Here is a 15,591-nt window from a genome sequence, read left to right as displayed (position 1 = left end):
GCCCTTTTGTTAGATGTTTGAATTTTTTGGTTAATCACTGAGGGTCAGTTTATGGTACTGTCTTCAAAAACCAACATAACATGTAAATAGCAAATATGTAAGCTATTGCCACAACACCGACTAACTTTGGTGTTTGTGTTTTTTTTTTTTTGTTAGCAAACATCTGCTGTGCAAAGTTAGGCAACCAAATAAGATGCTTTAGATAAGGAGTGCATTCACTCATTCAGTATTTATTTATTTTTTTTAATTTGTATTTTATTTCTTTTTTAAGCTAAGTAGGGCACATTCATGCATCTGTTTGAAGTGGGGGGGTGCTTGCCTCTGCAAGCCCTATGGTTCTTGCACCCTTGATTGCAATGGAATCAGAAGTCTTTTGTGGTTCCTGGTAGAAGCCAGTCAACATCAGGTCTGGATCCTTCCTTTTGGTTACCTCAGCCACCAGGATGTTTATGGCTACAGTAAACCAGAGGCTGCAAGGTATGATGAAAAGTGCTTCCTTAAGTGGATGATTGCCTTCTAGCAGTTCTTACAAAGAACTGATTGGTTAGTGCTTGGATCTTCTTCTGTATGTCCTCTAGTCTTTAGGAATGACAGTGAATTCTGCAAAGTCCACATGGAGCGCTCTCAAATACTGACATTTTAGGCTGCACAATGGGTAGACTGTCCTGTAAAGCAGACCTTCCATTAGACTAGATGCACTTTTTGTAAAACTTTGTACTTCATATTATTCAGTCTCAGTCACAGTATTGCTATGTCTCAAAACATTTGGTCTAACAGCAGTTAATATGAACGTGGTTCCCCATGCCCGACTGTATGCAGGAGTTCTTACTTGGATTTTGAAAGTTCAGTTGTCCTATTAATAGATCCCTTGACACATGACAAAATTACCAAGACTGTAAAAATATTTAAAATGGTGGTTTCAGCAGTCCAAACCTAATTCTTTGTAGTCCATTCCAAGTCCCATCTCCTGGAAAGGCTATCACCATGGGTGCTGGGAAGTCCATTCTGTGTCCCATCTCTTGTAGCAGCTACTACCATGGATGCCTGTGGTCTATGATTTTGAGGGGGCAGTGGGTTGCCAAGCGCAGACAGTCTGAGGTGTATCATCACATATAAAGGCCAATCAAGATTTTGAGAATGAGGGCAATTCTCCTCACACTGTAAGCCTTTCAGAACTTCCAGCCACATGTTTCTATAGCCATCTACACCAGCAGTGTGATAGTGGTTTGGTATATTAATAAACAAAACAACTCTTATTCCTCTTCCTCTTCAGAAAGCAGTAAAGATATGGGAATGGGCTCTGTAACCTGGATGTTATCAGATTGCCAGTCGCATTCCTCAGGCTACCAGTTCTGGTGCTGACAGGCTCAGCCTTTGCTTACTAATGCTTACAAGTGGTCCCTTAGTACATTTCTGTGCAGAAAAGTTTTCATCTTGAAAGGAATGCTTACTATAACCTCTCTGCATCCCTAGCCAGTGTTCCAGGTTTCTGTCTTCCCAAAATGGATCAGAGAACTTCTTTACCCTTCCTCCACCCATTTTCCATAGTCTGAAATTCATATGAAAAGCTGGGTAGAATTAGCTCAAAGTCATTTTCATACTCCCGTTTTAACCTTGACAAGAGTGATTTCCTCTGCTCAGACCTTGTATTCTACAGAAGCTGTTACATCAGTGGCCCATCAGAGCCCTACTGAGCCCTTTGACACTGCCATTAATGACCACATTTACTTCATCTCAGTCTAGGGTGTATAGTCCCCTTTGCCCAGTGGCTTAGAACTGTAAAAAATGTGCAAGAGTAAATGGGCATGTTTTTCCTGTATGGGCTGCTAGTGAAGGATTGGATCCCTTTAACTCTTTGGTACCACCAGCACTAGATGAAACTTTAAGTCTTTGACACAGGATTAAGTTACTGTTCTGCTGAGATGCATCTAGCTGCCATTTCAGACTTCCACTACAGTTCTAACTTTCCTTCATGACTTGCATTAAGAATATAACTCTCTGTCAGTCGCATCTTTCAAAGTATATAAAGCTTTTTATTATACAACTTCTGTTCAAGGGTCTTGTTTCTCCATGTGATTTATACTTTGTCTTAGAGAACTGAAACTTCCTTCTTTTCAACTAGCTGCTAGTGCATATTGAAAGTATTTATAATGGAAAACACACTTTGCAACCATTGCATTAATTTTCCACACTTTTTTAAAAAAATGTTTCTCATTTGCCTGACAACTTTCAGCCCTCCCATGTCAGGGAGCCATCTTTCAAGTAGCCATTAGAGATTTTGTGATTAGGTCCTTAACTCTGCTTCCTGATGGTTGTCATGATTCCTTCATTATCATAGGGGCATTTTGTTCCCTTCCATGCCATGTGCATGCTCCCATGCCCACAAATATGAGGTTTGTAATCTCTAATGAGAAATTGGGTTCAGATGTTAGCAAATTTATATTAGCGAGAGGGCTGACTGACTGTCAAAAAATGTCAAGCCTTTATAGAGTCTCAGACTTATTCAACTGGCATAGTGGCTGCATCTCAGAACTTTGAGTGTACTAAATTTGTAAATCATGTACTTACAATAACCATGGTTTTGGGAGTGCACATCACTGTCATCATTTTTACCCTCCATCCTTGTGTGTGCTTCATTGCTGACATGATCTAGAAGCTGTTTAGTTTTTTTGCCATTTGGTTCTGCTGTTAGTGTGGCATAATGGAGATCTGGGGAAGAAGCTATTGCACAAAGCATTCTGGGTTACAGAAGATCTGTTAATAGCCTGTGAAAATTTCATGCAGGGAACTGCCTAGTGCCTTGGCAGCCTTAGCTTTTCTGTTGATGAGAATGGACCACACTCATCTAGACCTAGTTATAAGTATGGAACTTTAATTTGCACATGACTAATGTAAGTCCTCCTTCAGTACCAATAGGATCTTGAATCTGTACAGAAAAATACATGGATTGCACTTGCAGTAAGCATATTCCTGAACCATCTGTTTTGTGCTTTTGTGTGTTGGAGTTTTGTGATTTTATGATTAAATGGAATTTTGGTGTAATTTTTGATTCAGTCTTTACAGGATGAGAGCAAGAATGAGGCACTCCTTGAAATGAACCAAAAACTGCAGCAACAACTTGACCAGGAGAAGATTGATTTACAGAACAAGAGTGAAGAACTGAACATCCTAATAAGGTGAGGATTGGGGCTTGCAATTTTTTTTAGTTCCCACTTCAGCTGGACATGAACATGCCTAGTTTAGTTTCCTCTTCTATTGTGTGTGTGCATGCACACACACACACATATATAGAGCGTTATATTGTCATAACTACAGTAGACATAAATGCACAAGTACTTTTGTAAAGGGAATGGAGAAAAAAGTAGTCTTTGTATGGGGGTAGTTTCAGACTTGAAGTTTGAGAATGGATTGTGGAATAATACAAAATAAGTAACGAGTGAAAACAAAAGTTAGACCATTCTGAAATTACTCTGGATCATTTCAGTATCCAAAATGAAGTTGGTTAATAATTAAATGTATTATGCATTAAATATTTTATGAGGAACTTCACAACCCTAAAGCCCATCACACTTTTTAATGCTTGAATACTGTAAGACTGGGTATAAAATCAGTAGTTACATGGTATTTTTTTTAAATTTCAGCCCATAATTCACGTATGTAACTGTGCTGAGGGAATCGGTTATACTCATCTGTTACATTTTGTACAGATTCCGAGAAAATATTCACTTATGCCTGTGGTAATGTTTTACAATGTTATACAAATTGTTAAAATATTTGCCTTTTGTTAATGAGCAATGACAAATTGTAATTTAAGTATACGTATGTCTTTCTAATTTTTCCCTTGTAAGATTTTTATATTTCTGTTATTGTTTTTCATTTTTCCCCAGAATGCACTAGTCTGGAATATCTCTGAATTCTGATATTCATATTTTTTTACTTTTGCAACACTGACTGCTTTTATTTTGTATGTATAATGCTGCTTTGTCCCCTTTTGCACATATGTAAAACCTCAGAGTTGGTAATATGCCTTTGGCTCATTATTCTAATAAATCCATGATTACTTTGATTTGTATGGAGAACTTTTAATAGTTTAACTCATTAACACCTGTATGGTATGGAATGTCACACCTCTAGCAGATTGCAAACATCTTGCATTAAAGAACATTTTCTGAAAAATAAACTTAAAAATCATAATATAAACAAATGTAAATATTTTATGAACCTACTCTAGCCTCTACCCTGCTCTGACTCTTTGAACTGAAACTATCTGATTATTCATTTTCCATAGCAGATAAGATCTGCGTCTGCCCCGCTCTGTTCGCCCCCGCTACACTTGGGCTCACTTCGCTCCTCTACCCACCCCCATTCCCACCCACCCCATTTAATTTCCTTTATAGTTAATCCCAAGACAAACCAATAGCCTTACATCACACCCCTTCCTGTCCACGAGAACCGTTTTACTCCCAACCCCTCATCGTACTATCTTCCATGTACACTAGTGTACCTATAGTTCCTAGCTCCTAAGCTCCCCCCACAGGCTCCATCCTCTACCCTACTCATATATTTCTACCACAAGTACTACTACTTATTTGAAACAGCTACTCCTTTTCCTCAACCTCTAACATGAACAGCTCACCCTACACTATCCTCTATTTGCCTCCATTATTTCTCCTATCATCACTGACAGCTTTTCCTCCTTATTTAACTCCATTGTACAGTAGCCCTACAAACACTCAAAGCTATATTTTCACTTATCCACTGCAGTCTGTAGATGATACCTCATCTATTATTACCCAAAATACTCCTCTTCCCAGAATCAGAATACCTCCTTTTTGCATTACCCATTCTAAAACCAAAACAAAGCATCTTTGTAACTACCTATACAAATATAAATCCAACTCCCTGCCAGTCACTGTACTATTATCAGGAGACATTCATCCCATCCCTGGACCCCCACAAAACCACACTCCACTCCAGACAACAGCCTCCAAACATATAATGCTAGTCACCCTTAACTTACACAGTTTATGCAACAAATTAAAATAATTTCAGGCATGGCTAACACAGTACTCCCCAGACTTAATTGCACTTACTAAAACCTTGCTCAAGCCACATATCATAGACACAGAACTCCTCCCATCTGGTTATGATATAATAAGAAAGGACAGAACTAAGAAAAAAGCAGGAGGTGTTGCCATAATCTATCCCAGCATATATACAATCCTTCCATACCCCAAATATATTCCCACCTTTGGTAATGCAGAAATTCTCATCGCATTACTAAAACTCAATAACCAAAAAACTTTGTATTTCCCCAGGCCAAAATATCCCATTACTAGAAAACATTTCTCTCTTGGGTATCCAAAATTATCTCCAGTGAAACAGTCATCATGGGAGATGTCAATATCAATTGGCTAAACCTTTCCACAGACTCACCAGCAAATAGTATCCAACTTCATGGTTTTACACAGCTAATTACACTACCTACTAGAATACACAACAATAACCTAACCTCAGACCTTGACTGGATCCTGGTCTCTGACCCTGTCAAATGCTGTAACTTCAACACCCTACCTAATGCACTCAGTGACCATCTCCCTGCTTATACCCATAGAACCACCTCCCAAAAACAGAAAACACATACTTACAAGACATCCAGAAACCTAACAAAATTTAATCAGAACCTATTTAACAGTATATTAAGATCTGTCAACTGGACCCCATTAAAAACTTCACCTTTAGATGAGACCGTTGACCATTTCAATAAAACCTTCCTAGATACCCTTAATGACCTTGCCCCTCTCCGAACTAAAAGAACAAAATCTAATCATGTACCTTGGTTAACCAAATCAACTAAACAAATATTACTAACTAGAGATAGGGCCTGGAAAAATTGGCAAAGAAGTAAAACAGATACAGACTGGCAAAAATACAGGCAACTACGTAATACAGCTAAAAAAAATCAGTAAATGCTGATAAGAAAAACTACTTTTCTCAGCAACTAAACAGCCATAAGAACAACCCTAAAACGTTTGGAAAACTATTAAAACAATACTCTCCCCTGGAACCACTCAAAACCCTACCCCAAATCTGAAATAACTAACATATTCAATTCCAACTTCATAGGTAGCATCACATCACTAATCACAAGCCTTAACCAGTCTACAACTCCTAACACTCTCAAAACCTCACCCACTTCCAACCAAAGTCCAGCAATTCCTTCTCTCTCCTTAAACCTGTTTCCCACCTCACTAATACATAAACTTCTCCTCAAACTTTAACCATGCTCATGTTCCTCAGACAACCTTCCACCATAATACTTACAACTTGCTGCAGACTCCATCCCCTTTCCTCTTAGTATCCTTATTAACCGATCCATCTCTGAATCCTACGTCCCACACTCTGGAAAAAAAAATCTGTCATAACCCCTTTACACAAAGGAGGGAAATCCATCAAATTTGCAAACTATAGACCCATCTGCATCCTCTCACCACTTTCCATACTACTCGAAAAATGTATACATATTCAATTACTTAACCACCTCACCCATTATAATCTACTTACCACCCACTCAGCATGATTTCAGGCCATCCCCGAAGTACCACAGCAGCTCTCATGTCTTTCACAGACCTAGTTAATAAATCCAGGGATTCCAACCTACAAACATCCATTTTACTGTTAGACCTGTCAAAGGCCTTTGACACAGTCTCACATAAAAAACTACTCCAGCAACTGACAGCAGTAGGTTGCTCACCAACTTCCACACAGTGGTTTAGTAGTTACTTAACCAATAGACAACAATGTGTAAAATGTCTAGGCTGTCTATCACAATACCAAACCAACAAAACAGGAATTCCATAGGGGTCCATCCTAGGACCCCTCCTCTTTAATATGTTCATTAATAACCTCCAAACAACCTGTCAACGTAGCACTTTAATTCAGTACGCTGATGATTCAGTTATAATCACCTCCTCTGACAATATCCCTGATCTACTTAAAAAAAAACACAGAGCACATTTAGCTCCATAGAGTCTTGGCTAAACGGTGCACAACTGTTGCTTAATCCTAACAAAACCAAACTGTTACTTTTTTCTCCCAAAATCAACATACCAGACTTCAAAATATACTCTCATAACAATACCGAGATTGAAATTGTTAATAATGCCAAATTATTAGGAGTCACCATAGATAAACTCTCATATGACAAACACATCCTTAATGCACTTCAAACTAAGAACTCTCTTACAGACAGGAACACTTCCTAGACCCAAGCTCTAAAAAACTCTGGCAAATACCTATCTTATCCCCTCCCTTCTCTATGGCTCTCCCATATTCACTAACCTGCATGCCTCTTTCAAATCTAAACTTCAACCTTGTTACCATAAAGTTGCAAAATTCGTAACTAATTCACCCTACCATACCCATCACTGCAACACTCTCAAGGAACTAAACTGGTTGGAATTCTCCCGTTATCTCAACTACCTATAACTATCTACAGCACGTAAAATTATATATAAACCCGATAGCTGTCCAGTCTTAAAAGGCATCCTCCACACCCCCTCCCCCTCTCAAAATCTCCGCTCAAATAATAAGCTACCTACAGACATGTACAAACTTAAAAACTGAGCTGGCGAATGTCTCTATTCGTATACCATAGCTAAACTCTGGGACATCCTCCCAAATAATGTTACCGGAATTGAACAGCCCAAAAATGTCATGCTTGCTCTAAAGAACTACCTCTACAACTCTTGGACCTGTCCTTGTCAAACTTAAGACTCACCCCAGCACCACCACCCCTACCACTTCATCACTACCTTCCTTAAAATCCCATCAACCTTCCTATTTCAACTCCCAACTTCTCTAAACACCACATACTAAACACTTATACCCTTCCTCGTATATCTGTTGCACTTCACTCAAACCTCCCCATCTCTTCTAATATTATTCCTATAAAGTATTTAATCCTTTTCCACATTTTTTCCTACCAGACATTGTGTCTTAAGTACTACTTTGTATAATACGTACTTGTAAGATATATACCTTTTAAACTGATGTATTAAAATTTTGCTTTCTCTAAACTGTCTGATTCAGTCTTGAAACTTGTATTGAAATTTTGTTTTCTCTAAAGTGTCTGATTGCATCTTGAAGCAATGTTCAGATTTTTATTGTATCTAATCTATTGTAACATTATATTGTATTATCTGTTGATGTCTGTACTGGAGCTTTTCTCCCCGGGCCTCCGCTGAAAATGGGTCCCTTGAACCAGTCGGACTTTCCTGGTTACCAAATGTTAATAAGTAAAATAAATAGAAAATGGGAGGCAAAGCCCCTTATAAACACATAAGACAGAGTTTGGGTAAAAGGGGTCCAAACAGCACCTACAGTAACACAGGCAAATGACATAGAAGGTTAAAGCCCTGACTAAAGCCCAGGTGACCCAAGTGCAGTTAGAGGCTCAGGCAGTTGATGGAGTTGCAGGGAAGATGAACATGCCATTCTTAGAGAGGGGAGGGGGAAAGCCAGCCACTAGTTTTAACAGTCCTTTTGAGGAAGAAAGATGGCTTGTGATCTGGGAGCATGCATGTAGTTCACCAAGCCACCATTGGTGGTAGCTTTCACCAAGTTGAACAGAAATGTGCATTTGCCCAGAAAAGTATAGTGATTCCTACAGTGAAGTAGTTTGCATGTTCTGCCATGCAGGAAAGGAGTTTGCAGTAAGAAAACAGAAAATATTCTTATTTGCTAGGCTATCATATCAGTGGGGATGCAAGCACCCCTTATGGCTGCCTGAGTGACCGCACCCCCTCCATGTTGAAGAAGGGCATGATTCTCATTCATGAGGCTTGATATTTATAAATCATGTTGAGGATCTCTTTAAAAAAAAAACACGCATATATATAGCCATTCACTCGGGGACAGAGATATTTACAGTCGGGGATAAAAATGCCAACTTATGAGCAATAGATAGAAAGAGAAAAAGTGAAGGAACATTTGACTTATCTGAGCCCACATCTGTTATTTTTGTATGCCCCCATTATTTGGGTTAAAATGTTGCACTGAAGGTGTTACCTTTGTTAATTGTTGATTAGAAAAGACAGCCATAATTTTAGGTCTCGTAGGTGTGAAGAAACTATCAGTTTGGACACTAAGGACAACGAGGCTGTAATTACTGGTACCAAGTTTGTTAGCTTGTAAAATAAATGATATCCTTCTCTTTATATATTTTCAGTGATTATTGGGAATATGATTTGTTGTGGTTTTGTAGATGCTTGTGGAAGGCACCATGCATGAGGATTGCCTTGTCATTTTTTTGATTCTGCTGACCTCTCTTTTTTTTGTTTAAAGTGCATTGTAAAACAAAAACAGCACCAACAGTAGTGTCAGAATTTGCTATTTTTTAGTCTACTGATTTTTGTTTTTAAACAAGAAACATCTTTTATTAAATTAATGTGTATGACACAGACAATCTTACATTTCTATAAATGAAAACACACCATAGTGAGAGAGTTCCAAACATAATACATTACAAACCACATTGACAACTGCAGCTGCAGACATAATATATCACTTAGAATCTATCCCGTCATGGTCAGTCAAACATTACATAGCTCATTCAAGTCCTGCCTTCTTTTAAACCTTGTTCCTCCTCTGCATGTATTGTTTCCCGATTTCCTATTTTTTCTTATGTAATTTGCTCCTACTCTTTTCTAAAGTATCTCAGTTCCACTTGTTTTATCTCTGTTAAGTTGGTTTGGACTTTGATTTCCATTTTCTAGTAAATGCCTTTTTGGCAGCCACCGTAGTTAATCAGCAAGACCTTACTATGTGTAGGCAATTCTGATTCTGTATCATAGCTCAAAAATTCATTTCCCTAGTTACACCAATTTGCTCACCCAGCATCTCTGACAGAGCAGTCTACAGGGAATTTAAGTCCACCAACTCATTACACTCCCAGAAAAATGTGTTCCTAGTTACCTATTTTTTCCCCATCACACTTTCAACATTTGCTGTCTACCTGAGGAAAAATTCTTTGGAGTCGACTTGGGGTGTAAAATGCATATGCAAAGGCTTCCAAGCAAACATCCTAAATCTGCCAGACCTTGTTGCATATTTGGGAGACATACATATATCCATCCACTGTTTCTTTGTGAATTGCTCATCCAAGCCTTTCTAACCTCCTGTGACTGATTCTTATAGTTACCATGCAATATTTTTTATGCTGTACTAATTATTCCTTTTTTTAACAGAAGCTTCTGTTCTAGATTCTAGAAAACTCTATAACTGCTGGTCTTTTATTTAGGACCCCCCCCCAATTTATTTCTCTTTGCCTATAGTCTGATATCAGTCCTTGATAGTGAAGGCAGTCTCTAACCTGAAGTCCAAATTTTTTGGTGTCTTTCCATTCTGTGAACTTTCCCTGTCTAGTTATTTGCTCCTAATACCTTGGCTCCTTTGCCATTCTTCTCCAATAAATTCCTGTCCCCTCTTGCCTGTTGTCTGTATGCTTAATTGCAGTCATCCCTATCAGCAGAATCTATTTTCCCTGTCCCATGTTGGCTTAGTTTTTAGAATATTTTATGGTACTTTATGAATATAATATCCTGTGTGATTGTTATTTTCCTTAAAGGTCTGCATCCAAAATCCCAGTCCCTGCTTGCTTCTTGAGCTTCCCTCCTTTTCATCATCATACATTTCCACTTTGAATTATTGTTTTCTGCTTGTGATATATACAGGAGCCTTAAACTGTGTTGCTCTGAAATACCCCTTCAAATTAGGTAATCCCAATCTGCCTTGTTCTGACTCTTTCCGTCTTCCCTTTCCAGATAAAATCTTTCATTTCTTCATTAATTACTGTCTACAACTTCTCCTCTGGTAGATAAAATGTGCCTGACCTTGTGTATAAGACTAAAGGGATTAAAACATTTTAACTCCGTGTATCTTACTATCCATATCCATATAACAGAGCTTCCATTTTTTCAGTTTTTGTATTATCTTTTTAGTCTCTTCCCACATATCCTTTGCTGCCACACCAAAATCATTTTTAATCTATACCCGTAAATATTTCATTTTATTATGTCCCGATAAATATGGATATTGCTGAACCAATCCGTGTATGGATACATAATTTACTGCTAATGCCTTTGTTTTAGCTTCAGTAATGTGCTATCCCAAAAGGCTGGAAACCATCTCAAAATGTTCTTCGACACCATAATGTCTCTTTCCGGTTTTGTCAGCTATAACATCTCATCATCCGTAAATAGAGCCAGCTTTTCTTGACTACCATACCAATTATATCATTGAATTTCTGAGTCCCTTATTTTCTTTGCCAGTGGTTCTAAATATAATGCAACTAAAGGAGAGAGAGAGCACCCCTGCCTAGTTCCTCTGCTCAAGCAGAAATTATCAGAGAGGACCCCACCCACTTTAATTTTCACCTTCAGTTCCTCATATATCCTCCTTATCAACCTTATAATTTCATCAGGGAATGCAAATGCTTCCATTGCCCTCCTCATAATGTCCCAGCTTACTCTGTCAAATGCTATCTTTGCATCAAGACCCACCAACATCAGTGGTATTTTCTTACATTCTGCTTCCCTTTGCATCATCAATGTTCTATTAATGTTGTCAAATGTTTGCCACACCCCTCCCCCCACACACAAAACCACATTGATCCATATCTATCAATTTTGGCATCACTTTTAATATTCTTTTAGCCATTATAAACATAAACACTTAATCATGATACAGTATTGAAATGGGCCTGTATGAAGTTGGATCTGATGGATCTTTACTCTTTTTAGGTACTACAGCTACCACTGCTTTCTTCCAGGTTGCTGATACTTCTCCTCTTAAAATACTGTTAAAACCTTCCAGATCTTTATCAGTTTTTTCGCTCCTAGCTTCCAAACTTCCACAGGAATACCATCTGTTCCTGTATTCCTTGGGACTTTCCTGTAGTACAGGTCCATTTTTATCTAATCTCCTAATATCCTGTTAGTAATTGAGCATCATGTACACCTCCAACTTTAGCATATCTAATTGTCCCATAATAATTTCCATTTGTACCTTTTGAGTTCCATATTTCTCTGCTTTGTACAGACTTTCATAGAATTTACAAAATATTTTTAATACTTCTACAGGATCTCTTTATCATCTTCCTTGCTCTAGGCTCCCTAAGCTTGGTGATGGTCCTTTCTACTTTCTGTTCCCTGAGTCATTGTGCTAAAAGTTTTTTGTGTTCTACAGTTGTATAAAAAAAATAAAAAAAAACAAAAACAGTTGCTTAACAGCAATCTTTCTAAACTCATACGTATTATTGAGATAGTCCTTTATTTTCTGTTTAGCATTCTGCAGTTGCTCCTCCTCTTGTTCTTTGGAATTCTCCCTATTTTGTTATACTTTAATATCTGTCAGTCCATCTAAATAATTCCTGTTACTTCTTAACCATATCTCCCTTTCTTTTATTTCCACCCTATTTTTAAACTCTACTTTAATTTTATCCCACTCCCTAGCTATATTTTCAGAAGAATTTTCTATTGTCTCTAATAGCTCCTGAACATTTTCCACTGCACAGTCCTTAAAGTCCTCTCTTTTCAAAAGATAGGTGGTAAACCACCATTGTCTCTTTTTGTGTTTTTATTTTAGTTATTATTGTCATACGTCTTCTGTGTGGAGACATGCATGAATGGGCGTACCTTCGTTGAAGGTTGTACGTCAGAGCTGGCAACTTAGCATGTAAAACTCTGCTGTCAATCATTAGCGGACCGGAGTTCCGCTGTGGCGACCCCTAACTGGGAAAAAGCAGAAAGACACAACAACATCGTTGGCATATGATCTGAAATAGTTATTGGGTGCATATCAAGACCTACAATTAAATGCACGTTCCTGTGAAATGTAAATTCTGTCTAGCCTACCCAGTTTTTGTATCTCTGGGAATACTGAATTCACTACAAACGCCTAGTACTGAATGCTGAATATTTTCATAAATTTCTTCAAAAATCTACACCTCCTTTGTAATATTTTCCCTTCTGGGCCCACCAGACAAATTTTCACTGTTACAGATCAAATTCCACTCCCACCTATAAGGAATATTCTTTGCTGAAAGCTGATTATTTCTCCTGGAATTTTCTTAAGCGCCATTATAGCAATTTTCAGTGGAATATAAATACATGCCAATGTAATTGTCCTCCCTTGCCAGTTACCTTTTATTACTGCAATTCTGCTATTATTATCTTTTTTATCCTCTTCTATCACTATTGGAGCTCTTCATGCAGTTAATATAAATACTTCTCTTTCCTTTCCAGGTATTCGACTGAATAACCATCCTGAAAACTTTTCTTTATCAAATTCACATGTTCAGTTCTTTCCAAGTGTTTCTCCTGTAGTATAGCTGTTTGGACTCTGCATTTTTTTACTATAGCTCACTACTCTTTCTTTTTTGTATTTATATAGGAGACCATTCATGTTTAAAGACATTAAAGAAAGCATTATTTTCTTGAAAATTTGTTATTCCCACCTTTATGTATAACAGCTTTTTTGTTAAATGTCTAGTTCCAGCTTTTGTGTTACATGCATATACTGTTTGGCAGGTTAATCTTTTATATAGTTGTTTCTTGTCATCTGCATTTGAGCCTATGTCACGTCTTACACAACTTTTTGTTTTATTGAAAGCGCTAAAACAAGCAAAAAAAATGCATTCCAGTACCCCCTCTAAAATCTGTTAACTTAATAACACACAAAACTTTGTACATCTTCAAATATTGAAGTTTTTACCCTCCTAATAGGAACAGATGTTCCAAACTGACAGCCAGACATGCAAACTTAAGATATCCTAAAAGAAAGGTTATCCATGCTAAGATGCATTGTACAGCATGTGCTGCTACCAAGTGCTTGTCTGACTTTGTCTTCTCTGTATAGCTCTCTCAGCTGGGAAAACACTTGAATGCTTTCAGAAACCATTATCTCCAAACCATTCCTTTTTATCAGATTGTCTCCTAGAGGCATGAGAACCAGACACAAAACTGCCAAGCACACATTTGTTTAGTAAAAAAAAAACCCTTATAATATTCAATATTCTTTTTCATTTACTTGGTTTTAAAATGTGTTACTAGATTAAGCTATGGGCCTTAGCCCAACCATTCCCCTAGGCAAGAATGAGAAAAAATACCCTATTTTTTTTCTTTTATCATGCTGTTTTAGCCAAATATTTATTTGTCTTTTTTTTACATTGCAGTACCTGCATTTCTTAAAACTGAACAAGGAGAAAGAAAAAAAAAAGACTAGAGCATCTATTTACATTAGTATCCCCATTACACTTAAAAATAACTAAGAAAACTTTATAGCATGCTAAGAAGATTATGCACTATTAAAATAGTACCATTAAGAAAATATTTTAATTATAGTTAACTTTCTCCCTCCCCTCTCCTGAGTTTTTTTCCAAACATTAATGGCATGAAGTAGGGCATCTGCTTTAGAGTCCCTACAAGTTCAGTAAAGTCCAAGAAAGATCAGTATTTCCAGATTTTCTTGTTGCCATATTTCACAAGTATAACTGTTGCTTTGTAATCCCACATTTGTCCGTTTTGAAGTTACTGGTTTTATTCCTGTTCATTTCCCTCTACAAGATCCTGTCTTTGCTTCATTTCTAATGTACTTTCAGTTCTTCTAGTCAACCCTTGTGTTTTTTTCCTTCTCTCCAGCGTTTTCTGTTGAAACAATGGAAAATGTTTCACTGGCACAGTCTCTCTGTTGTCCCCAGGACCAGAAGAACAAAAAGAAGAATCTCCCTCCATCTCACAGCTCACCCTTTACTGGACAAACTTTTGTATTTCTTTCTTATTTATTTTATTTTTCCCCGGTGGTACGGCGGTAGCATTGTTACCTCACAGCAAAAGGTTCTCCCGTTCGATTCTCAGCTTGGCCTGGGAGTGCCTTCTGTGTGGAGTCTGCATGTCCTCCCCACAGTAGGGTAGCGTTCCAAAGACATGAGTACGTAAATGGGCGTGCCTTCGTTGAAGGTTGGGCGTCGAGCTGGCACCTCGGTGTTTCGTAAAGATCTACTACCAATCATTAGCGGACCGGAGTTCCGCTGTGGCGACCCCTTGCAGGGAAAAAGCCGAAAGTCAAACAACATTTTGTTTACCAGGAAAGTCCAACTTGGAACAAGCCGGTTTTCAGTGAAGGCCCAGGGAGAGATACTCCAGATGCATGTCTTTGTAGCATGTGAGGAAACTGGAGCATCTGGAGGAAATCCACATGAGCACATGGAGGACATGCAGACTCCACAGATGGAACCACAGACGAGAATCGAACCGGAGAACCTCTTGCTGTGAGGCAGCAATGCAAAGCACTGTACCACTGTACTGTCCAAATCCTGTCTTTGCTTGATTTCCATGTACTTCATCAAAAAATTATTTTGTCCCTCCAGGAAAAAATATTTTGAAGATAGCTGGGTATAGCAGTTTGAATTTCATGCATGCTTCTCAGCATTCCCTGAATAATGGAATAAATTTACTTCGAATTCTGCCTGGTATACAATGATTAGTCATTCTTCACAAATACTCTATCTCCCACTTTTAGTATTTTGTCATT

At 38.0% G+C, this 15,591-nt stretch overlaps 1 protein-coding gene across 1 annotated transcript in view; it reads left to right on the top strand.

The window, feature by feature from the left end:
* The window catches only part of KIAA0100 (KIAA0100 ortholog), a 2,229,983-nt gene that overhangs the window by 1,870,659 nt on the left and 343,733 nt on the right, over positions 1–15,591 (top strand). Inside the window, exon 31 of the mRNA XM_044054400.1 lies at positions 3,055–3,176. Within this exon, the coding sequence (XP_043910335.1) occupies positions 3,055–3,176 (122 nt within the window). The remainder of the gene's footprint in view (positions 1–3,054; positions 3,177–15,591) is intronic.

The sequence above is a fragment of the Protopterus annectens genome, chromosome 13.part0, assembly GCF_019279795.1.
Source record: "Protopterus annectens isolate FY-2018-M chromosome 13.part0, PAN1.0, whole genome shotgun sequence".
Lineage (NCBI taxonomy): Eukaryota > Metazoa > Chordata > Ceratodontiformes > Protopteridae > Protopterus > Protopterus annectens.
Note: the sequence above shows the minus strand (reverse complement) of the source record. Positions and strands in the feature narration are given on the sequence as shown.